Below are 24,181 nucleotides of genomic sequence, written 5' to 3' on the forward strand. Positions count from 1 at the left end.
GTAGGCCATATACAGAATAAAAACTCCTCCCAATTCCTACAACTTACACGCCCAAAAAATATTTCATCTATTCCAAAGATTAACCCAAATACTATCTGAAAATGGGTAGCAAACAAAGAGATGATCATATTTTTCCCACCCAACTCACACAAAACATATTTCATTTCTTAAAGTAAGTAAATAGCAACCAATTTATCTTGAATATACAGCCTTATTCTGATTGCAAGCCAAATAATAAAAAAACAGTGAAGAGTAATTTTACAATACCAGACTAGCTTGTTCCAAAATACCTTAAGGGCATGTTTGAGTGTGTGATTTTTTTGTATTATATTTTACTATTCTTTACTATATTCAAAATTACGAATACCGATAAAAAAAAAAATTAAAATTATGTTTGGATGGTTTAGAAAATCTAAGATAAATTTTTTTTAAAAAAAAAAAGTTGAATAAATCTCAAGTAGAATTCGAATTTAACAAAACAACACAACATGAATTTCAAAATAATAAAATATAATAAAAAAAAAAATGTGTTATCCAAACATGATCTTAGGATGGCAGTTTTGTAAGCTCTCCTAAACTTCCTTAACTAAAAAACCACAGGTAGAAACCATCAATCAAGGGTCAAGATAACGCCCCAAAAGTTTAAAATCTTCCTCAAAGGCCCACTAAAGAGTCCGTTTATTCTCGGCCACTAAAGATTCCGTTTGTTAGGCCCACAACTGCCACAAGCTTGAGAGGCAGAGATCTCCGACTAAAAATAAGTCGTAAAAACTTATAAAAATAATAATAATAATAATAAGTTTTAAACATTTCGTTTTGATAAAAAAGAGACCTTTCACGTTTCACGTGTCCGTACATAACCAACGAGCCAGCCATGTCATCGTTCGACGACTCGTTCCCTCAACCCAGCGAGGACTCGGTCCCCATTGCCGGGTCGACTCGTCCGTTCGACGACGGCAGCTACATAGGTTACGACCCGCGCCTTTCCTCCCAGCGATTTGACTCGCTCACTGAGACTCACTTCGCCGACTCCGACTCAGTCAAGGACTCGGCCACCGACTCGCCGATCTTCCATGATAACAATAACAACAACAACTACTCTTTCTCTGCCGGAGATGGCGAGTTCGCGTCGCAGCCAGTGCCGGAGATCTACGCCGGACCGAACGGCGAGGGTTTCGATGGAGGGTTTAGTGGATCGGACGGTCCAGTTTTGCTTCCTCCGGCCGAGATGGAGCCTGAGGAGGGCTTCGCTCTCAGGGAATGGAGGAGGTAGGGTTTCAGTTTTCCCTTTGCTTGTCTGGTATTTGGAAATTTAACTGTGTATCCGCATTCCTTCGAACTGATTACGTTAGAGTTGTGATCTGTTTGGTTGCCGAGTAAATGAAGGAAAATTGTCCTGGTTTGCGTTTCCATCAATGATGATTGAGTCACTTAACTCAACTAATGCTTTTTAAGGTTCAATTTCGACTATGATTGAAATTTTGAGGCTAGGAGATCTTTTTAGTTATCTTCCCAAAATTTTCGTCGCAGCCAAACAGAGAAATAAGAAAAATCAAATATTTCACTGAAAATTTATGGAAATTGATTACCATCTATGGATTAAGCGCTTTATTTTTTCATCTCTCTTACAGCGTTCTGTTTGCTTAGTGAACTTGATGGAATCTTGTGGAGTAGTTGTAAGGTTCATTTTTTGTGTTGGATTTGTGATTCACAGACATAATGCGATCCAGCTGGCAGAGAAGGAGAAGATTGAGAAGGAGTTATTGAACCAGATAATCGATGAAGCGGAAGAATACAAAGTTGATTTCTACAGGAGGAGGAAGATCACCTGTGAGAACAACATAGCCACTAACAGGGAGAAGGAGAAGGTTTGTCGCTATCTTGATTAATATTTAGATCTATAGCTGTCTATTGTTTGCTTTGTTGTTTTGTTCTTGAGTTACAATATTAAAATCAATATATATGATGACGTGCTGCAAACATAATGTGGTGGTTATGTAATTGTTGAAATTAGGTATTGGAAGAGTTTAGAAACTTGAAAATATAGTTATAAGGATCATATTTGCTGTTTACTTCCACACGAGTGAAAACAAGATATGAGAACTTATGGACTCTCGAAAGAGATAAATGTTGATTCCACTTTGATTTGAAAAATTTGGGTTTCTTGTTGACACCAGGAAAAATGCACTGACTGGTATTTTCAAGTAACAAATTTATAAAGTAGGCTGTTGTGGAGTTTGTTAATATACCTACTCTATTATGGGTATCAATTATCAAATATAGCTGATCATGGTTTTAGTGAGCATGTCTGGAATCTGTGTTATCCTCACTTTAACTTTGTTATGTTTTAAGAAGGCTGGTGAGATAGTGAAAAACAGAGAGATAGACAGAGAGGTGCATGTGGTCTGTGATGGTTGTATTGTATTGCTAGCAAAGAGAGCGTGGTTATCATCCGGCTAAGACTTCCTATTAGTAATTAGGTAGTTGTGTGTGTGTGTGTGTATACATTCAGTCCTGTAAGCAAATTATGCTACTAACACTGGATTCACATCAAGATTCCAAATTATTTTTCTTGCTAAGCTTTGGGCACATGGTTGAAATGCTAGAATTGCTCTGAATTTGACCATCCTCTAATGTGTCATTCTCAGCGATTCTCCCTGATAAAATATGGGGTGGCAAGGAGCAGTTGCTATTGTCTTTTAAGGATTTTAATTGGGTTTTTTGGTTCCATCACGTTCTTGTTAAGTTCCTCCATCTGACCTAATCAAGGCTATATTTCTCTGAAGTGTTTTTTATATTTTGATTTGAAAAAGGTTTTTATTTGGTAGAAAGTTGAGAAGTGTTTCCAGTGGGTCCACATTTGAAAAGTGTTGTTGTTATGGGATTTACTTAAGAAAATTGTTTGGTCAACTTTTTGAAAAGTGTTTTGTGTTTTTAAAGAAAAAAAACACTAAACATGCTATTTTGAGGGGGGGGGGGGGGGGGGGGGGGGGGACGAGTTTATATTTTCAAGCAACTTATAAAAAATAAAAAATAAAGGGAAAAGTAAAGCATGGAGGTTGACTTCTTACTTATAAAAAATAAAAAATAAAGGGAAAAGTACACGTACCCCCTTTAATCTACCACCCAATTGTCAATGTGCCCCTCAAACTACCAATTGTATGAATGTTTCTCTCTAAACTACCGAATAATGTCAATGTCCCCCCAATAACAAAAATATCCTTCATAAAATTTATAAAAATTCTTAAAATTATATAAAAACAAAACTAAAAAATAAAAACCAAGTTTTTCAAATTTTTTCTTTTTCAGATTTTGTTTTATATAATTTTCAATTTGGGGCTCCCCTTGGATTTTCATTTTTCTCTCTTTTTTTTTCCAATCTTTCAAAAATATATATATATATATATATATATATATATATATATATATATTTTCAATTTTTATTAATTTTTAATTTTTTTTTTCGAATTTATATGGATATATTTGTCTTATTGAAACTTTTTTAAGCTTATTTTGTCTTTTTGTTGGCTTTAGGGAAACATTGACATTTTTTGGTAGTTTAGGGAAGAATATTGACTCAATTGATAGTTTTAGGGGGCACATTGATAATTGAATGGTAGTTTAAGGGTATGCGTACTTTTCCCAAAAATAAAATAGAGGTGGGGATGTAGCCACCCCTACAGACGAAAAAAGGGTGGTCACAGCCGCTCCTTGTCTAGTTGGGTTGCGCGGCCATTTTTGTCTTGTTGGGGTGGCCACACTCTCTCCTCCATTGGGAGTGGTTGTGCAGCCACATTTGTTTATATATATATATTAAAAGTCAGCCTCTACACATAGAACATGTTTTTTCAAATATTTCTGTAAGGTGTGGGAAGTTTTCTAAAATGTGTCTTGTGTTTTGTTTTTAAAATATTGTTTTTTATTTTGTGTTTTGAAAAGGTGTTTAACTTGGTAAGTGTTTTTTGAAAAGTGTGTTTTTGTGTTTGAAAAGTGATTACACTTTTTGGAAACTTTAACAAAATAGCCCAAGTTTTCTGGTAACTTCATTATATTTATGGGGAGATCTCATATCTATTATTTTGGAAGTAGGTCACACCATTACTAGATTTTGTAAATTTAGCTGCATACCTATTAACTAAAAGGAAGCAACTTGATTTTGTAGGTCACCATTACTAGATTTTGTAGTTTTGACTGCATACCCATTAACTTAGAACAGAAGCAACTTGGTTATGTGATCGATATGAAAGAAAGCAAACAACTTTTGTAAGAAAGACTGGAGCATCTATTCTTTCGATCGCTCTTACCTCTGTTATTGTGCTGCACTTGGACTCACACAAATAGACTAGGCCTCTCGATGTTGCTGAAAACTCCAGAAGATAGCTGGAGAAATACAATATGAAATACTATTCAAACAAGCAGCTCAGCAACTGTCACTCTTAATTCCAAGAGCTGTCGCAGCTTCATTTGCATCATCCATGACAATTGAGAACTCTGTAAGAAGGTGATTATTGAACAAAGAGAAGGGTAAGGATAGAGCTCATATGGAATTCATCTGCCCAAATAAATTTTGGGTTGTGCGGCCATTTACTCGGGCAAGTGGATCTCATGTGAACTCTCATATGTGTTGCGCAAATTGTTGGTGATCCTTATCTGCTAGGTAGAGTCTTTTTGCTAAGCATCGAGGCATGAAACTTGTACATATGAGGGAGTCTTACCTTAATTTTCTTAGATAATGATTAATGAGCTTAATCTCTCTGACATATAAGATATTATGCAGTTACTCAGACCTTTCCTGAATTGCATCTATTTGGACTCATATCTTCTTTTGTGCCAGTTATTTCTTGCCAATCAAGAGAAGTTCCATGCTGAGGCTGATAAGAACTACTGGAAGGCCATTGCAGAGCTCATTCCTTATGAGGTGCCAGCCATCGAGAAAAGAAGAGGGAAGAAAGATCAGGAGAAGAAGCCTTCCGTTGTCATTGTCCAAGGTCCCAAGCCTGGAAAGCCAACTGATCTTTCAAGGATGCGGCAGATAATCTTAAAACTAAAGCACAGCACACCTCCCCACCTGAAGCATTCTCCGCCACCAGCACCAACTGCTACAAATGATGCTCAAACCAGTGGTGCCGCTGCCGTTGTGACTCCTGAGACTGTTGTTGCTGCTTGATAGTTATGTCAGCCTTTGTAAGTCAGGATATTTCACTGTAAGCGACTCTGTTGTTTGGTAATATGAAATTAAGACCTTCGAACATCATCGCTTGGATTATTTGAATGTCCGAGGCTATTTTTGTGTTTTCCATGTATAAATCTCGACTTATGGCCCCGAATTTATGATAATATTTTTCTCATTGGTGTCAAGCTATCTACTTGTAATTTACAAGTTTGGTGCTAGGCAAAGCTTGTATGACTGAGTTGACTATTAATTTATGAGAGAGACCTAAAGGATTGGGATTTTCTGCAATTGTAAAAGGCTCTAGTAGGGCCCTTTGGGCCCTTCCTGTTCGAGCACAAGGTTGGATGGATGAGTCCCATAGGAGAGGCTTCTTACAGTTGATGATTGGTTCTGCAACTAATCGCGTCCCGATCTAGAGTAAAAAGTTCATTTGAGATTAAGATGACTTCAAGTTTGTTTGGCTTTACGATTTTGCATGCCAAAAGTGTGTTTTTAAACAAAATTGTGAAGCGCCTTGTTTAGAGGTGGGTTTTTAAAAAAACAGCAGTTTGAAAACATAGAAAAATTTAAATTTTCAAATCGCAAGGAAGAAGACGCGTTTTAAAAATTGCATGATTTTAAAGATCAAATTATAATCCTACTAAACGTTTAACTACGTTTTTAAAATTTGTGTTTTTATTTTTTAAATCGTATGTTTTGAAATAGATTAAGAAAATGTCAAAGATTCATCTAACCCCCCATCCACTGCGCGCATGTGCTTGTGGTCACTGACTTTACTCCATTGAGTACGTAAATTTTCAACTACCCGAAAAGCCTGTTTATTCCTGCGTAGATCATTGATTGCTGCAGCTCCTAAACTAATTGCAACTAGCTTTGAACTCTTTAAGAAGGGTGACCCTAGCAAAAGTTTTCATGACACTGGAATAATAGCAGGGGTACGGCTTGGTGATGGCAATCTTGATGCCTTGGAAGCTCTTGCCTTCCACAAGCCTACAAGTGGTCCATCTACTTGATGTTGTCATCCGGAAGGGTATCTACATATGGATAGGGTTGTAGCAGACGAGGTACTTCTTTCCATTGCCATCAGCGCAGATGAGTGGAGTTATGTTATGTGGTCCAGCTTTCAAATTTGGAAAATAGTAGTTTGTTGCCAACCGGGCTTCACCTTTTTTTTACATCTTTATCTTTTTGGCAGTTATTTTCCCTCTACATTCTAATAGGCATCCCTACAATCCCCTTACTAGGATTGCAGGCATCTCTCACCTTTCCGAATAAGTGTTCCGACTACCAACCACTTTTTTGGACAAATGAGCCCCCTTTATAGGTCAGTAGGCCCCATCTCACCATTGCCTACCCAATTGCAATAAAATCCAGATCCCTCATACATGATCTATTCAATAGTTAACACATTCTAATTGTTTTTTAATCTTTTCAATATTGTTAATTGTTTCTGCTATTGTTATTATTGCTGTTGGCCGATGATGCAAACTAAGAATCAGAGAGCATGCATCCGCAAGGATCTGGATGGGAATTCTTTTGTCTCAGCAAAAGTATAAAAGTTGAACAACAGCAGATATTGTAATGATCTTGAATCTGGGGAGGTAATTTGATTTCTAGTTTTCAATGAGATGGGTCCAACTTCTCAAAACAGTACACAGGACATAACCGTGTAGAAAAATGGGCAAGAGAGACTGTTCAGTACATAACTAGCTTCCCTGATTTAAACAGCGACCGTGAATTACATAATCCCAAATCCCAACAATGCCAACTTTACACTAATCATAGAAGCATGACTTGGGTCAGAAATAATTTCAGGAAGCCGACTCTCTTTAGCTGTCAGAATGATTCAGATTCAACATAAAAATATAGGGAGATTAGAATGCAGTTTATATATCTCAGGATAATAGGCCTCAGAACTATCACCTGCCACGCATACTAGCAGGCGACCGGCCACCTCTCTCACTGCCAATATCATCTTCTACTTCACTCCCATCTAAACAAAGGCCATTATTGTTCACACTAACTTCAGAACTAGCATTGCTGCTCGTGGCAAGAGGAGAGTCTGAAACACTAATAGCTCTGCTTCGTGCAGGCCCTGACCTCACACTGTACATAGAGGATGCTGGAATATTTGTCATCAATGGCCGTAAATTACCTGGAATGCTTCGCCTTATATCCTGCTCAGGGGAAACTTGAATCAGAAAGATGATTTTGAAAACAAAAAGAAACAAATTCTGAGTCATGCCATACTATCATGAGTAGAGATATGATAAACTTAGGTATAACATAGAATTTTTCTTAATATGACACCAGAGAATCTAGTCTGAACTGAAACTAATGTGATTCTTCATAACATGGAAAGATATACATACCATATGCCTTATAGCCATATCTAGGGATTTCTTCGAGAGGGTTCTTCCAAAGCCCAAACTGTCTGGGGATGAGGATGACTTCCCTGAGAGATTACCATGAGGAGAATGTTTGTCATCTTGCTTTGGTGGTGCCAGTTTCCGCATGTTTATTACCCTTTCAACCATTTTTGTTCCCATTAAGACTGGGCTCACATTGTCACTAGCTTTAGAATGCATACGACTCACTGCAGGAACAGAGCTTCCGCTGGCATGAAGCATGCCATTGGGGGCGCGTCCTCTTGAGGGCGAGCATGATTGCCGTCTTGGTCTTCCATTAGAACTGGGCTCAATGGAGGAAGATCGAGAGCTAGGTAGTCCAGGCCTGCCCCTTGTGGCTGATAGTGGCCTTTCCGGAACTGATGTCCTTAAATTTGGTGGAGCATCAAGTGAGAAACCAGGCATCTCTGAGGGTTTCCATGGTCTGGATTTCACCGTTGGGGAAGTGCCACGTGATGGCACAGGATTTCTTGATGTTGTCGGAGTTGGCCTTGAAACTGACTTAGTTGGAGGAGCAGATACACTGGGTGCACTTGATGGTGTGGACGGTCGCCGAGTTGGTGTTGCTGCCCTTGACGTGGACTTGGATGGAGGTAAAGTGGGTCTGGCAGTTGGAGTTGAAGATCTTGCTGTAGACCTCGATAAAGGTGTAGAGGATCTTGCTGGTACTGTGGGCTTAGCTGCAGGAACCGTGGTCTTAGTTGCAGAAACAGAGGGCTTAGTTGCAGAAACTGAGGGCTTAGTTGAAGTCAAGGTCGCCCTTGATGTAGGTGTTGAGGGTCTTGAAGGCCTAGATGCCGATGTCAATGTCGGGCGCCCAGTTGGTGTTGCAGGTCTTGATCCTGGACCCCCTGATGATGGTGGCCTGCGGGGGCCGACGCTTGAAGTGTTCAACCCAGGGGAGGAAGCTGCTTGTTTAGATACTAAGTTCGTCCTTGTAGTAGGTTCTAGCTGTGGGTTTGCTAACTGTAACAACAATGAAGGAATGAGTGAGCAAATTGACTTTATGAATTCAAGCATAATTTTAACCCCAAAATCATCAATGGTAAATTGCTACTAAAATTGCCTCATGGACATGGAGTTCAAAAGAATAAGATACATTTGAGAAGATGTGTCATTATTTCTAGGGGGAACTACAACAATTTTTAACTCCAACAGCAGCTAAGGTATTAATATCACTTCATACTTCTAAAACTTAGATGTATTAGTCCAGTCTTGTTAAAAATGTGAAATTTCAATTTGAGCAATCTCAAGACCACCCTGTCAGGCATGCAATATATTGATAGGTTCCAACTACGTTCTGATGAATGCACATGTGAAAGAAGCCTTCATTTACTGAGGATAGAAGTGTAACAAAAACTTTTAAGATTTTAAAAGTACTTACCCTAGATTTCAGCGCAGTGGGGCGAGCCTTTGGGGTACCAAGCTGACTCATTATGGTCCTTCGAGATTCCATCTCCAAAGAAGGAAATAGAGGTGTACCAGGAGGGGTTAAAAGCCTGAAAACAGAAGAAAAGTCTATTAATACCAACTTAAATAACACTAACACCTTTTACGTATCTGTAAATAAATAACCTGAATCCAATAAAATCACACATATAGAAGGAATATAGACAAACAGACACCACTTCATTATCTTCAACAGCAAAAGCACTTTTATCAGATTAGTCATAAATCTAAGAATTTGGAAGTGTAATGACTTCCAATATTAACAGAAATCTTCAAGCTCAATTGGATATCCAATGGGAATAAACTGTAGGATGCTGACTTGATGATAGGGAAGAGAAACCTCTTTCAAGTTCTCTATGACATTGTTAAAGTTCTATGAGCAGGAAAAGGAAGGAAAAACATTGTTTCTTTTTAAGGATGACAAGACTTGCTTCATTTCGATAATAGAATTTAGAACATCTGAAAAAAGTCCTTTCATCACATCTATAGTGTATCCACTTCCGTCGAATGCACATGATATTAATTACCTTTAAAAATTCCTTTCTTCTTAGCTTTTTATTATTTGGTACATCCCGTAATTCAAGTTCAACTTCTTATGAAACCTCAAAACTGAAAGTAAAACCAAGTGAAATGCCTGAAATAACAAGTCTATCTAGTCAACAGAAGCTAGGTTTAATTTGCATAAGCAGTAGTTTTACCAGAATTCTATCTCAGCTAATGATGACTGTAACCCAAAAGAGAAAACATCAAATTCTATTGTAACCAGCAAAGTTTTTACAATAGAAATGTAAAAGAATACAACCGCATTACCAGTCATAGTCATTTTTATCATTGTCAGAATTGAGGAAATCATCAGCACCAGCCTTGCGTGCAGGTGCAGGCGCCGGCGTTGATGAAATATTAAATATTGGAGAGGTTCCAGGTTTCGATCCTGCAATACGAACAACACCACCAAATTACAAACACAATATCAATCATCAAGACCATTTACCATATCTGAAATTATCGAAATTCCATAAAATTTAAGCTCAAATATAACTATATTTAGCAGAAAAAATTGAAGAAGAATATAATCCCAGTAGAGAGCCATAAGCAAAATCAATCTTTTTTGTTTTGTTTTTTTATTCATTAAAAAAAAAAAAATCGATCTTTTTTGCAACTCTACATTCTATCTAATAACATTGGAGTGAGATACTCATACTACATTGCACCATATCAAAGCCCTCAGAAGCATAAAAAAATTCCCAAACAAAACCTGAAGAAATCGGTACCTAAAGGCGCATCCAACTCCTCCGAGTTGTTTAGAAGAAGATCATTCCGTTCCTTCTCGCGCTTCCTCATCTCGAGGAACAATGCGAGCTCTTCTTCCTTCTCCTTCATCACCGAGGCCCTCAGACCCCCCAGCTGCTGCTGCTGCCTCTGCCTTACCGCCGCTTGCATTTGCGGTTCCTGAGCCCTAAAACTCCGATTCATCGCCCAAAACCCTAGCTCCAGAATAGCACCAATAATCACAGATCAAACTAAAGAAATCCCCAAAAACCCTAGCTTAGCTTCTCATTCACGTCTCCAACCACTCGCAACAGTTTATATTACACCAAACGCACCGTTTTTGTCATCATGAACTTCCTCCAAACCAAAAATGACCAAAACTAGCAATAATTAGATCTGAAACCGAAGCGTAAATCACCGCATTTTGCTAGGATTTCTTCCAATCAAAACTTTGACCTCATCTAATGCCCCACACAGAGTGAGATATCTTCAGCTCAAGAAAACCGCCATTGATGCAGAGCGAAGCTGAAACCTAGAAGAAGAGAGAGAGAGAGAGAGAGAGAGAGAGAGAGAGACTGAGTTTGAAGGAACCGCCGATGGAGCTGAACGAAGCAGCGATGCTAGAAAGAGAGATCGGAGATTTCACAGTAGAGGGAAAGATAGAGAGAGGAGGGGAGTGGCATGAAATGGTAAATAGGTGGAGGATTGGAGTCCGAAATGGGGAATAGAGATCGAGGTGGACCTTACAGCTCTCCTGTTTTCCATCACTTAAAGCCTACGTTTTCAGGTTGTGCATTTAGGTGGGCCTATAATCACGATAATGCCCTGGCCTATTATTTTTTCAGTTCTCGTTTTGAAATTTGAAATGGTGGTTTTGCAGTTTGGCCCCTGGCTTATTCTGTAATTCTGATTGATGCTTGGTCAATTTGTGGCTTTTAACATTGACTTTGTCCGGAGTCCGGACACGTGAGCAGCAGTTTGGGTGGCTTGAATAAGATATCTGTCTTTGTGCTAGTGGCTTGTTCAAAGATAGCTGACGTTGACGTCTGAGCATCCTTCACGGGGGATCCATCGGAAAGTAGAAAGAAGCTTTGCTTTTCCTTCCTTCTTTAAAAAAAATTACTGAGAAAACTTTTTAATTAACGAATACTCAGCGACCCAATTATGAGTAAAAATCAGAGTTGAGAGTGATAATCCGGACCAACATATTCACAACTTGCTCCTTTTTCTAAGATTGTGATCGAGTCCGGGATTTTTTCTCAGGGAGAGACAGATACTGAGGGAAACTGAGGGGCTGGGGGTGTATAACGACGTCGTGGAATGGCAGGGACGAGGATGAGCGACGGAAGTGGCAGCAGTGGCCGCAGTAGCAGAGGGGAAAGCGTCGTGTTCGACTGTGGTAGGCACAAAAGCTCTTGCGGATATTGCCGATCCCCCGGTTGCAGCAGCATCTCTCACGGTATGTCTTTCTTATATTCAAGCACGTACTTAATTTCTTTTGATTTGTTGATTGTGATTGAGCAAATTTTTTTTTTGTGTTGATTAGTTTGAGTTCTTGCGGGTTGATTGCTTTGTTTCTTGTTAAATATTGCGAAAGATGCTTATCATTTGGATTTTGGACATACTATTAGTTCATTTCAACGCAAAGAAGTGCATGCCGGTGAGGTCAGATCGAACAATGTGTTAATTTTGCTGAATTTTTAGGGTTGTAAGGAGAATTATGCGGATTTTGCGAGGTTTCGTTCACTGGAAAGAGTGGAGCTTTGTCAGGGCTCTTAGTCCCTGATCACCGCTTGTGTGTTACAGCGAAGAAACTGGATCAGTGATACGTGTGTTGTAGATAACTCAACATGGGCAGAGATGCGTACTCAGGCATTCATATGTTTATCAAAAAGATTAACTGAAAGCAAAAAAAAAAATTGCTTGTTCTTATGTGAAGGTTTGTGTTCCATTTCAGAAAGTATGACCATTAGGGTTTCAAAAACATTGGGTGTGTATGTATGTATAATGCATACACGTATATATCATCTTTGAGTTTTAAACAACCATGAATATAAGATGCAACATTTTACCCAATTTGTATTGTTTTGCAGGTTTATGGGCGGATAGCCTTACAGTTGATGATTACCAAGGTTGGTGGAGTTGGATTCTTGCTCTATTTTGCGAAATCGACGCTATTTATTTGCACACAGAATCACAGATATTGAGAAGGACTTTAGATTGCATTTCCTACTAAAGGCCTTCAAATACCTTTGAAAAAGAATAATGAGAGCCCGAAGCAAAAATATAGTTCGTTTTGTTACGTTAAAGACTTGCTTTTTAAATTATTTTTTTGTTGGTCATGCCCTACTTGGTTGGGACATTGAGCGTGAGTAATGATATAGTTATAGACAATGCTTCCATTTTTCTTTTATCAACATCATTACATCTGCCAGGGGATTCCTGATGTTTCTTCTCTCTTCCTTTTTTCTGGTTTGATAGCTTTCATGGCTTGGCAACCATAATAAATATCTGTTAGTTTATATTTCAGGCTTTCAGCACTTTTGTTAGTTATGGTTATATCTTCATTGCCTGTCATAAATCTGATGGTCCTTTGGCAGATCTTCTTGACCGGGGTTGGAGAAGATCTGGCTCTTACCTGTACCAACCGGAGATGGAAAGGACATGCTGCCCTTCTTATACTATTCGGCTGAGGGCAGCTGATTTTATTCCTTCTAAGGAGCAACTTCGAGTGTCTAGACGAATGCAAAGGTATTCTAATGTTTTGGAGGTTAAGTCATTGCAACTCAATTCTTTTTAGTACTTTACAATTTACAATTTAGGACCTCTGTTGTATATTCTGCTTTAACTGAAGATATTGTAACTAATTCCATGTGACTTTATTAGAAAATTTGAACTACCTGATTGCGAGCATCATGAATGATATAAAGAGGTGAAAGTGGTTTATTCTGTCCTTTGTAAGAGAATCCAACTTTGCAATTTAAAATGACCTCATCTCATGAGTGTTTTTTTTTAATCCTATTCTAAGGTTTATACATGGAGAGTGGCATGGAATAGTTTGCATGTTTCTAATTTTTCCGAGTTTTTGGAATTTTGTTTCTTTGTCTATGCTTTGGGGTTTCTCTTGTATACTTCATGTGTACTAGGGTTGCGTCCCTATGCACTTTGAATGAATTTGCATTACTTATAAAAAAGAAAAAAGGTTTATTCTAACTTATTTCACACATTAGAGCATGGGGTTTCTTTTTCTATCTGGCGTTGCCTAAGAATTTTAGTGGATTGTTGACTAGCTGATAACATCCACCTTCAATATCAGTAGACTAGTTTGCTTGATGTTGTTAGGTTAGCATTAGTTTCTAACCACAACTTAGCCTTTCTTGTATATACCTTTTGTGTACGAGGGCATTGCCTTTTTTCTTTAATAAATTATTATTCATTAAAAAAAAAAAAAAGAAGCTCTAGGTTCTAACCACAGCTTATCTTTCTTCTGAATTTCATTCCATATTTTGGTGCTGAATATGCTTAGGTTTTTAGATGGCACTTTGAATATTAAGAAACCAGTCGAGCTCATGGAGGATCCAAATACTTCCAAGGATACATGCAGCTGTGCTGGTAATGAAGTTTCAAGCTTGTCCACAAAGGAATCCTTGTCTAGTAACAATGGAAAGAAGAACGAAGCCGAACAAATTTTAAATTATTTGTCAGACCAAATTGACAATGCAGTATTCATATGCAAGGAAAGTTGGAAATTTCTCTGCGATATTCAGTTACCAAAAGCTTTTGTCAAAAAGGTTTCAGAAGCCAAAAGGAAGCTACTAGTTGAAGGATCAGAAGATCTCTTGTACTCCAGCAATATTGCATTTCAAATAGCGGCTGCGATAAGGCAGGCACAATCATGTGATAACAACAAGTTAAGACTATCAGGACATTCTGCAGAAGAAAATGAGCTGTCTCCAAAACTTATTGCGGAAAAATTGGCAAGGTCTTTAAGTCAGCTGGCAGAAACTTCTCGTCTGTTAATCAGGGCTTGCAATGGACACATAAATTTTTATTCTGCTAGCAAGCACTTGTTATCAGATAGAAGTGTTCAAGTTCATACAGTTTCAAATAAATCTGCAGAAGGTTGTGCAAGTAAAAAGTGCTGTTTGGAGAAGAGCTCTGAACAACCTCTGGGGAAGAAGCAGAGGCTTGAGATCCGTATGAAAAGGTCCAGTTTTGAGCCAGAAGAATTTGCTTTATATAAAAAATATCAGATGAAAGTGCATAATGATACCCCAGATCATGTCACTGAAAGCTCATACCAAAGCTTTTTGGTCGACACTCCATTAGTATTTGTGCCACCAACTGGCGATGGCACCGTTCCTCATTGTGGCTTTGGTTCTTTCCATCAGCAATATTTGATTGATGGCAGGCTAGTTGCAGTTGGTGTAATCGATATCCTTCCTAGATGTTTGTCAAGTAAATACTTGTTCTGGGATCCAGACTTTGCCTTCCTATCGCCAGGGAAATACTCAGCCCTGCAAGAAATAGATTGGATAAGAGAGAATAAAGTCCATTGCCCTAGTCTTCGGTATTACTATCTTGGTTATTATATTCATTCGTGCGACAAGATGAGATATAAAGCCGCATATCATCCATCTGAGCTTCTATGTCCTCTTCGTTACCGGTAAGTTCTTCTGTATCTATCAACCATTTGAGTACCCTGCTCTACCTTGTCTTACTGTTATAATCGGATCGCCATCCATCCCCATCTCTAACTCTTAGACTTGGTTCTACAAACCTCTCATGGTCAGAGCAACACCAGACTCCACGATCTAGATATATTTAAGAGAATAAATATTAGTTTTTAATCCCTTAAAGATTGTTTATCTAGATGACATGGTTACTAACATATAAAACAAACAAACTTACAGTTCGTCAAAAAAACAGACAAATGAAAGGATAAATTTTCTAACTTTTCACAATTACAGATGTCAGAATTGGATCTTTTTTTACTGCATTTGGCAGGTCCTCAATCCCTATCACTTACTTGCTGGTCTCTGTGGCATCCGAATTTTTAGATTGGGCTGACAAGCTGAAATCTTATTGTAGGTGGATTCCTTATGATATTGCAAGGCCTTTGCTTGATAGAAAGCTATATGTAGTCTTATCAGATTTTGCCATTTTACAAAACGGAGAGTCCTCGCCATCTCGCATTTCTGAAAATGTCACGGAAGTGCAACATGATGACATTTGCCAAGACTCAAATGATCTTTGTATGGAAGAGGATGAAGAAATGATTGATCCTGACTGTGAAAGCTCTGATGATGAATCAGGCCCAGAAAGCAGTGATAAGGTTTTTATCGAAATAGACGATGGTGGCATCAGTAATATATTAATTGGGTTGGAGAGATCTCGTTTGAGATACAAGGTATGTGTAGTCCAACCCCATGTGCATCGATGACTCTGCAGCATCTTATTTTTCTCATTATCAAGTTTGTTTAGGTAGTCAGTATCATACTAGTTCAATTTCAATTAATAATGGCTGTTCTGGTGTGGGTAAAATAGAAATAACAACCAAAGAAGTAAAGTAAAAAAGAATGGGGTTATCTGACTGTTGGCAATGCTGCTGGCTTCTAGTGTGCCTCCTAGATGAGTAATTCTAAAAGTTCTTCGTGTCCCTCAAAAAATGAGATGACTTTTAAAATCACAATTTGATTAAAATGTAATATGATCAATTACAAAATCAATGATGATTTTAAAAGTTACTTCATTTTTTGAGGGACACAAAAAGGATTTCTAGCATTACTTTTCCCATATAGGAGACTAACAGAATGTTGCTCTTACAGCTACATGATATAGTCATATAGGACTAAACTTGCTTCCAATGGACGAAATCACTGGCCTTGTTTGGCAACGCTTTTTAATATAACTTTTTACTTTTTAACAAAAAAAAAAAAAAAAAAACATTAACAAACAATTCAAAACACAAAACATTTACAAAATACTCAAAACTACTTTCATTTTTATATCACATCACAACCAAAAAGCAAAAAGCACCATCTAAAAAGTTTTGCCAAATAAACCTAGTCTATCATGTTGATTTTTTATTATTATTCTTATTATTATTTATTTATTTTTACACTCACTCTCCGCTTTGTATCTTAATTTCCTGAAGGATCTACCAGAAAGCATTGAGAGGAGGAGAGACTTGGAATCCCGGTTGCATAGGTACATGAGGGTCGTGGGTGCAGAGCTCTCCGAGCGAATGGTTTATTCACTTGGATGACTCGATTCTTTCCTAAAGGCGATCAAAAAGAGAGAGAATATGTTCAGCTCAAGAAAACCGTCATTCTTAGAGTGAAACTGAATCTGAGAAGAGAGAGATTGAGTTTGAAGGAACCACCAATGGAGTTGAACGTACCTGAGAAGATAGATAGAGATATTGAGGTGTACATTACGAGTGGAGTGGGGGATATTTGTCGGAGATGGGGAAAGGAGAGCGAGGTGCATTTAAGTTGGTCTATAATCCCTGGCCTATTCTTTTTCTGCTTGGTTTGAAGAAATACCAGTTTGTATAACAATAACAAAAATAACCCGATTCTGTTCAAAATTTTCCATTCAAGCAAACGATTTTCCTACTAAAATGTGATTTGTAGTTTTAGCTGTTATAAATCATTGACAAGGGAGACAATATTTGGATCGAGATATCTAGATAGGTAACTGAGCAGTCTAAAGCTTATTTGAGCAAGTCTTATATGAGCTCTCTTACAAATACAATTGGCGGGATTCCAATCCATCGGTATTTATCCTTATCTAAGTTTTGAGGATCAGGATATTGGACTCAACTGGAAATTCATCATTTGGCATAGATCCAATGAAAGGCATCTTGTTCAATAAAACCCAAAATCGACTTAATTGCATCTATGCTAACATATTTCCAAAGTTCATCTCGAATGTAGCATCCCTAACAGTGCTATACTCTCATCAGTGATAAATCAATTAATGGATATTTAACTGCCCAATTATGAATAAAACAAAAATTACCATCACCTATTGCCCAACGGATCTCCCAAAATAAGATTTTCATTTCTCCTCTCCAAGCAATAAAATCCTTAGAACTGAAACCAACCCCAAAAGGACAATTGTTCAAAAAACATTATTCTTGACCCATACTTGATTAGTTTCAGTTCGATTCGATTCCCATAGTAATGGTTCTCTATCTTTTATTAGCTGCATTCTCAAATAATTTTCACCTTATTAGTTTCCTTCTAATGCATTGAAGTGCTTGTAATCTATCTAGAATGGTATTTCAATTGTTAAGCTCGTACTTGTTTTTTTTTTTTTTTTTTTTTTCTATGCTGTCATAACTTGTAATTTTGTTTCTGATGAATTAAAAAAAAAAAAAAAATTATATTTGATTCTTTCAAACATTAAATTCTCCCACAATTGACTGAAATGCACGATTGTAACATTTATTTTCATTTGTATGGGACCCGTCTAAGTGTCTTAACATAATGTAAGTTCAAGATGCCACTCTTAGCATCATTCTCCGAATATTTGACTTATCTTCCTAATTAAACAATTCCCATTCCAAATCAGTTTTCAATGAAATGGCTGTAAGAAATTTTTTAATTTAATTTATTAAATTCATATATGTTGTTTACACATGATTAATCTTGCGCTTTTGCAAGCCAAAAATGTATTTTTAAATAAAAAAAAATTAAAAAAAACTTTATTTGAGAGTACATTTTTTAAAATTATTAGTTTGAAAATATGAAGAAAAAAAAAAATTACATTTTTAAATTACAGATAAAATAGCGCATTTAAAATTTAAAAAAAAAAAAAAAAGAAAGAAAGAAAAAGCTCAATTTAAGACGTCAAATCATTATTCTACCAAACACTTAACTCCTTAAAAAATTACATTTTAAATTACACGTTTTAAAATTACAAATATTTAAATAGAATATTTTGAAACCACAAAGTAAACGGTAGGAACTTTTATAATGCGTTATTTTCATGTGCAAGTTTAGATGTGATTCTCGTGTAGAGAGAGACGGAGGGTTCGGGAGTGTTGGCAACGTCGTTTGATGGCAGGGACGATGAGGAACGACGGAAGTAGCAGCAGTCGCGGCAATAGCAGAGGGGAAAGCGTCGTGTTAGACTGTGGTAGGCGCAAAAGCTCTTGCGGATATTGCCGATCCCCCGGTCGCACCAGCGTCTCTCACGGTCCGTCTTTCTTTCTATTCAATCACATATGTTTTTGGTTGCTGAATTGTCAGGTTTCCGAGTGCTTTCTTTTCACGTGTCTTGTGATTGTTGTTAAATTTTGGGGAAGAACGCGTATCTATCTATTGGATTTTGGACAAATTATTAGTTAATTTCAACACAAAAGCTCTGTTGATTTTGCTGAAATTTGAGGTTTACTACGAGAATTAGGCGAATTTTGCGAGGTTTTGTTTAAGAGTGGAGCTTTGTCAGGGTTCTTCGTCCCTGATCAGTGATAAAAAGAACTCAACATAGGAGATGAGAGATGCGTACGCATGCATTCATATGTATATAAAAAAGATTAATTGAAAGCAAAAAAAATTTTGCTCTTATGCATGCATTTGAGTCTGTGGGTGTGTGTGCATACACGTTTATATCATCTTTCTTTGTGTTTTAAACAGCCATGAATCTGAAATGCAACATTTCTGATTTGTTTTTGCCCTATTTGTCATGTTTTGCAGGTTTATTGGCACATAGCATGACAGTTGATGACTACCAAGGTTGGTGGAATTGGCTTCTTGCTCTATTTTGCAAAATCAACAATTGTTATTTGCACACAGATGTATAGGACGACTTCAGATTGCACTTCATACTGCCTCGGTCAGTTGACTCATGTCGGAAAAGGGTCGTGTTGTGTCCTTGTTGCCCAAAAGCAAAAATTCGGGGTGGTGCATTGTTGCTGTGCTGCTGGGAATTTTATGGGTGTCTCACTCATATATAGTATAGATGCAATCATTATGGTTACCTCGCGACCATAATGTTATATTTGCCTCCAAAGTCTTCCTTTCATTCCTAGAGGCCCTGGTGATACTTCTAAAGGCCTTCAAATATCTTTGAATAAGAATGGTTAGGGCCCAGAGCAAAAATATAGCTAGTTTTGTTACGTTAAAGAGTTGCTGTTTCAATAATTTAGTGTTGTTAATGCCCTAATTAAATGGGACATTGAGCATGAGTAATGACATTGTTGTAAATACCTCTCCTGAGCGTACAAGATGCATATATATTGCTTCTATTTTTCTTTTATTAACACTATTACATCTGCCAGGGGATTCATGATGTTTCTTTTCTCTTCAATTTTCTGGTCTGATAGCTTTCATAGCTTGGCAACCATAATAAATATCTGTCTATTTATGTTTCAGCTTTCAGCAGTTTTGTTGGTTATAGTTATATCTTGATTGCCTGTCATAAATCTAATGGTCCTTTGGCAGATCTTCTTGACCGGGGCTGGAGAAGATCAGGCTCCTTCCTGTACAAACCTGAGATGGAAAGGACATGCTGCCCTTCTTATACTATTCGTCTGAGGGCTGCTGATTTTATTCCTTCTAAGGAGCAACTTCGACTGTCTAGACGAATGCAAAGGTTATCTAAGTTTGGGATGTTAAGTCATTTGCAACTCAATTCTTTTTATTACCTTGTATTTTACAGTTTAGGACCTCTTTTTTATAACCTGCTTTAACGGAAGACATTGTCACTAATTCCATGTGACTTTTTTAGAAAACTTGTGTGAGCATAGTGAATGACCTAAAGAGGTGAAAGTGGTTTATTCTGTCCTTTGTCTGAGAATCCAACTTTGCAAGTAAAAATGACCTCATCTTATGGGTGTTTTTTCCCTTTTAATTTTTTGAATGTTTTCTAACTTATTTCACACACTAGACCACAGGGTTTCTTTTCTATCTGGGTTTTCCTACGAGTTTTAGTGGATTGTTGACTGGCTGATGACATCCACCTTCAATATCAGCAGACTACATTTGCTTCATGTTGCTAAGCTAGCATTAGTTTCTAACTACAGCTAATCTTTCTTCTGAATTTCATCCGTATTTGGGTGTTGAATATGCCTAGGTTTTTAGATGGCACGTTGGATATTAAGAAAACAGTCGAGCTCTTAGAGGATCCGAATACTTCCAAGGGTACGTGCAGCTGTGCTGGTAAAGAAGTTTCAGGCTCGTCTAGTAACTATGCAAAGAAGAATGAAGCAGAATTTTTTTTAAATTATTTGTCAGACCAAATTGACAATGTGGTACAAATGTGCAAAGAAAGTGGAGAGTTTCCTTGCGATATTCAATTACCAAAAGCTTCTGTCAAAAAGGTTTCACAAGCCAAAAGGAAGCTACTAATTGAAGGATCAGAAGATCTCCTGTACTCCAGCAATATTGCATTTCAAATAACAGCTACAATAAGGCGGGCACAATCATGTGATAACCGTGAGTTAAGACTATCAGGACATTCTGCCGAAGAAAATGAGTTGTCTCCAAAAGTTATTGCTGAAAAATTGTCAAGCTCTTTATGTCAGCTTGCAGAAACTTCTGGTCTGTTAATCAGGGCTTGCAATGGACACATAAATTTTTATTCTTCTAGCGAGCAACCATTATCAGATGGAAGTGTTCAAGTTCATACAGTTTTAAATGAATCCACAGCAGGTTGTGTAAGTAAAAAGGGCTGTTTGAAGAAGAGCTCTGAACAACCTCAGGGAAAAAAGCGGAGGCTTGAGATCCGTATGAAAAGGTCCAGTTTTGATCCAGAAGAATTTGCTTTATATAGACAATATCAAACGAAAGTGCATAATGATTCACCAGATCATGTGACTGAAAGCTCGTATCGAAGATTTTTGGTCGACACTCCATTAGTATTTGTTCCACCAACTGGCGATGGCACCGTTCCTCATTGTGGCTTTGGTTCTTTCCATCAGCAATATGTGATTGATGGCAGACTAGTTGCAGTTGGTGTAATAGATATTCTTCCTAGATGTTTGTCAAGTAAATACTTGTTTTGGGACCCAGACTTTGCCTTCCTATCACTAGGGAAATATTCAGCCCTGCAAGAAATAGGTTGGGTGAGAGAGAATAAAGTCCATTGCCCTAGTCTTCAGTATTATTATCTTGGTTATTATATTCATTCGTGCCGCAAGATGAGATATAAAGCCGCATATCATCCATCTGAGCTTCTTTGTCCTCTTCGCTACCAGTAAGTTCTTCTGTATCTATCAACTGTTTCAGTATCCTGTTCTACTTTGTCTTACTAAGTTATAATCGTATCACCATCCATCCCCGTACCTAACTCTTAGACTTGCTCTTACAAATCTATTATGGTTAGAGCAACACCAGACTCCATGATCTAGATATATTTAAGAGAATAGATATTGTTTTGGGTTAACTACATTTACTCTTCTCTCACTACCATTGGTTTTTTAATGTCACCCAATGTTTCAATTTTTGCAATGTCTCTCCAATCTACCCCCGCGGGGGGAGTGGGGGTGGGGGAACGCAAAAATTGAAACTATTGGGGGGTGACATTGCAGAAAAGACGATAGCTAGAGGGAGTAAATGCAGTTTCCCCTATTGTTTTTAATTCCTGGAAGATTGTTTTTATATCTAGATGACATGGTTACACTAAACCGTATAAAACAAACAAACGTACAGTTTACCAAAAAAAACAATCAAATGCAAGGATAAAATTTTGAACTTTTTCAGGATTACAGATGTCAGAGTTGGATCTTTTTGCACTGCATTTGTCGGGTCCCTATCACTTTTTGCTTGTCTCTGTGGCATTCAAAGTTTTATAGTGGGCTGAAAAGCTGAAATCTTATTGCAGGTGGATTCCTTATGATATTGCAAGGCCTTTGCTTGATAGAAAGTCATATGTAGTCTTATCAGATTTTGCCATTTTACAAAATGGAGAGTCCTCACCATCTCACGTTTCTGAAAATGTCGTGGAAGTGCAACATAATGACATTTGCCAAGACTCGAATGACCTCTGTATGGATGAGGGTGAAGAAACGATTGATCCTGAATATGAAAGCTCTGATGATGAATCAGGCCCAGAAAGCGGGAATCTAGTTTCTATTGAAATAGAAGATGGTGACATCAGTAATATATTAATTAGGCTGGAGAGATCTCGTTTGAAATACGAGGTATGTTTAGTCAAACCCCAGTAGAACTCTTTTTTATCTTCCTTGTTCATTCTCTCATTCTCTGGCACTGTTTATTTTGTGAAGGATCTCCAACGTGCTTTTGGTCCCACTGAGAGGAATCAGAGGATTTGCTTGGAATCCCGGTTGCATAGTTACATGGGGGTCGTGGGTGCAGAGCTCTCCAAGCGAATGGTGTATTCACTTTGATTACTCGATTCTTTCCGAAGGCCACTCCCTCGAATTTCCTCCCAAACTAAGTTGTGCCTGCTGATCAAGTGGGAAGCTATTGTGGATGTTTTCATTGTTACTTGGATTGGAGATTCTTTTTATTTGATCCATCACCCATGTCCAGTAATGAAGTGCAGATTCCTAATCCAGGTTCATGCAGTTTGTATCCATGTCTGTTTGTATGTATGTAATCTGTTTGTCAATAAAATGAACTGGGATTTTAACTTAGGGTGATTTCGAAGGCTAAAAGTGCATTTTAGAACAAAATTGCGAAAAAGAAAAAACAAAGGACGCAATCAACACTACAATATATCGTTTGCTGGCCCTTCTTCCCTTTGCTCCAGCCTCCAGTCAGTCACAAATGGCTGTGTGATGGTGAGACAGCCAGGCATATGGGTTTCCAAGTTGTATTGTATTGTCATGTTGTGGACTGTTCATTTAAATTAAGGGTATGCTTGGCAAGTGAGAGAAGAGAATAGTGGGGACTGTTCATTTAAATTAAGGGTATGCTTGGCAAGTGAGAGAAGAGAATAGTGGGAAAAAAATTTTGAGTTTGTAAAATGTGATAGATGTGAGATAAAGTAAAAAGAATTTATATAGAAAATTGAAAAAGGTTTGTATTATAGTGAATTTTTTTTTTTAATAGTAATAAAAAATTATTGATGTGATATGAAAAATGAAAAAAGTTAGAATGTTTTTATCCGGTTTCAAAGACTTCTATCCGGTCTCAAGCTAAGAGATGTTGCAAGGACTTTTATTCGGTATCAAGTGGGGGATGGGAGTAGTATTTTTCTCTGCTATGTCCATTGGCACCCTGCAGGTTATTTGTTGGAGATATATGGTTATCGTGCGATTTATGATTCTGGGCTATCTAAGGTTGCAAGACTCTCCTCTATTATCAAGAGTAAGGACTGATTTTGGCAGGGGGCTAGATCAAATGATTTGGTTGACATCCAAAGCTGGCTACCTGAAATTACTTTTGGAGATTCTGATATGCCCCTTTGGAAGTCTAGTAAGTGTACTTACTCATGTGCTGACACTTGGGATAAACTTAGGGAAAAGCTTCCGGAAGTTGCTTGGTGAAGGTTGGTTTGGTTCTCTATGGCTATTCCTAAACATTATTTCATTTGCTGGCTTGTGTTTAGAGATATTCTCACTACAAAATAGAAGCTGTCTTATTAGGGTTTTAGTGGTAATTTGAACTGTCTTTTCTGCTATGGTTGCATCAAGTGCAGAGAGCATTTTTTTTTTTAGCTGCGGATTTAGTCGCAAGACTTGGAGGGCTGTTATGAAGGCATGAGGTTTTGCTCATCCTCCATGCTGTTGGGATGATGTTGTGGATTTGAGTATTTCTCATTTCCATGGCAAGAGTCTGCAAGCCTGCTAGCTTTGATGCAGTAGGTGTCTGTTGTTTTGGGTTTGCTTGTTGCTTCCCTGTGTGTCATGTTCTTTGGACATGGTCCAGATTTATTTTCTGGAGTGTTGTTTGTTGGTGTTCTT

General features: G+C 37.7%; 4 protein-coding genes across 6 annotated transcripts; 3 read left to right on the forward strand and 1 right to left on the reverse strand.

The window, feature by feature from the left end:
- The first annotated feature begins 827 nt into the window (after nt 1-827).
- On the forward strand, nt 828-5,358 carry LOC133862918 (clathrin light chain 2-like). The gene is made up of 3 exons (XM_062298838.1): nt 828-1,269; nt 1,715-1,868; nt 4,835-5,358. Exons 1-3 carry the CDS (start codon nt 875-877, stop codon nt 5,165-5,167), a joined length of 882 nt encoding a protein of 293 aa, XP_062154822.1. The 5' UTR covers nt 828-874; the 3' UTR covers nt 5,168-5,358.
- Nucleotides 5,359-6,755: 1,397 nt separating this feature from the next.
- Nucleotides 6,756-11,026, reverse strand: LOC133862916 (uncharacterized). The gene is made up of 5 exons (XM_062298837.1): nt 10,302-11,026; nt 9,841-9,961; nt 8,966-9,080; nt 7,546-8,547; nt 6,756-7,350 (listed from the first exon to the last, which is right to left on the reverse strand). The coding sequence occupies exons 1-5, from the start codon at nt 10,501-10,503 to the stop codon at nt 7,093-7,095; spliced, it is 1,698 nt and encodes a 565-aa protein (XP_062154821.1). The 5' UTR covers nt 10,504-11,026; the 3' UTR covers nt 6,756-7,092.
- Nucleotides 11,027-11,342: 316 nt separating this feature from the next.
- LOC133864205 (arginyl-tRNA--protein transferase 2-like) lies at nt 11,343-16,925 on the forward strand. 2 transcript variants are annotated; one of them, XM_062300477.1, is made up of 7 exons: nt 11,619-11,758; nt 12,004-12,238; nt 12,393-12,431; nt 12,900-13,050; nt 13,826-14,965; nt 15,391-15,709; nt 16,457-16,925. In XM_062300477.1, the coding sequence occupies exons 2-7, from the start codon at nt 12,160-12,162 to the stop codon at nt 16,565-16,567; spliced, it is 1,839 nt and encodes a 612-aa protein (XP_062156461.1). In that variant the 5' UTR covers nt 11,619-11,758; nt 12,004-12,159; the 3' UTR covers nt 16,568-16,925. The 2 variants fall into 2 exon arrangements, with proteins under 2 accessions (XP_062156459.1, XP_062156461.1); XM_062300475.1 differs by lacking the exon at nt 12,004-12,238 and having other exon boundaries at nt 11,343-11,758.
- Nucleotides 16,926-18,278: 1,353 nt separating this feature from the next.
- LOC133863727 (arginyl-tRNA--protein transferase 2-like) lies at nt 18,279-22,909 on the forward strand. 2 transcript variants are annotated; one of them, XM_062299790.1, is made up of 6 exons: nt 18,279-18,507; nt 19,008-19,046; nt 19,755-19,923; nt 20,386-21,507; nt 22,135-22,453; nt 22,538-22,909. In XM_062299790.1, the coding sequence occupies exons 1-6, from the start codon at nt 18,369-18,371 to the stop codon at nt 22,658-22,660; spliced, it is 1,911 nt and encodes a 636-aa protein (XP_062155774.1). In that variant the 5' UTR covers nt 18,279-18,368; the 3' UTR covers nt 22,661-22,909. The 2 variants fall into 2 exon arrangements, with proteins under 2 accessions (XP_062155774.1, XP_062155776.1); XM_062299792.1 differs by having other exon boundaries at nt 19,755-19,905.
- Nucleotides 22,910-24,181: the final 1,272 nt, after the last annotated feature.

Source organism: Alnus glutinosa, chromosome 3 (assembly GCF_958979055.1).
Source record: "Alnus glutinosa chromosome 3, dhAlnGlut1.1, whole genome shotgun sequence".
Lineage (NCBI taxonomy): Eukaryota > Viridiplantae > Streptophyta > Magnoliopsida > Fagales > Betulaceae > Alnus > Alnus glutinosa.

Bases quoted from the DNA above. Each gene is read 5' to 3' on its own strand.
- LOC133864205 (XM_062300475.1), top strand. From the start codon at position 11,620: ATGGCAGGGACGAGGATGAGCGACGGAAGTGGCAGCAGTGGCCGCAGT. The intron at 12,432-12,899 runs GTTGGTGGAGTT...GTCCTTTGGCAG, and splicing joins TACAGTTGATGATTACCAAG to ATCTTCTTGACCGGGGTTGG. The intron at 14,966-15,390 runs GTAAGTTCTTCT...ATCTTATTGTAG, and splicing joins CTATGTCCTCTTCGTTACCG to GTGGATTCCTTATGATATTG.
- LOC133863727 (XM_062299790.1), top strand. From the start codon at position 18,369: ATGGCAGGGACGATGAGGAACGACGGAAGTAGCAGCAGTCGCGGCAAT. The intron at 18,508-19,007 runs GTCCGTCTTTCT...CATGTTTTGCAG, and splicing joins TCGCACCAGCGTCTCTCACG to GTTTATTGGCACATAGCATG. The intron at 19,924-20,385 runs GTTAAGTCATTT...GAATATGCCTAG, and splicing joins AGGTTATCTAAGTTTGGGAT to GTTTTTAGATGGCACGTTGG.
- LOC133862916 (XM_062298837.1), bottom strand. From the start codon at position 10,503: ATGAATCGGAGTTTTAGGGCTCAGGAACCGCAAATGCAAGCGGCGGTA. The intron at 9,962-10,301 runs GTACCGATTTCT...TTCGTATTGCAG, and splicing joins GGAGTTGGATGCGCCTTTAG to GATCGAAACCTGGAACCTCT. The intron at 7,351-7,545 runs GTATGTATATCT...TCCCCTGAGCAG, and splicing joins ATATGGCTATAAGGCATATG to GATATAAGGCGAAGCATTCC.
- LOC133862918 (XM_062298838.1), top strand. From the start codon at position 875: ATGTCATCGTTCGACGACTCGTTCCCTCAACCCAGCGAGGACTCGGTC. The intron at 1,270-1,714 runs GTAGGGTTTCAG...TGTGATTCACAG, and splicing joins GCTCTCAGGGAATGGAGGAG to ACATAATGCGATCCAGCTGG. The intron at 1,869-4,834 runs GTTTGTCGCTAT...CTTTTGTGCCAG, and splicing joins CTAACAGGGAGAAGGAGAAG to TTATTTCTTGCCAATCAAGA.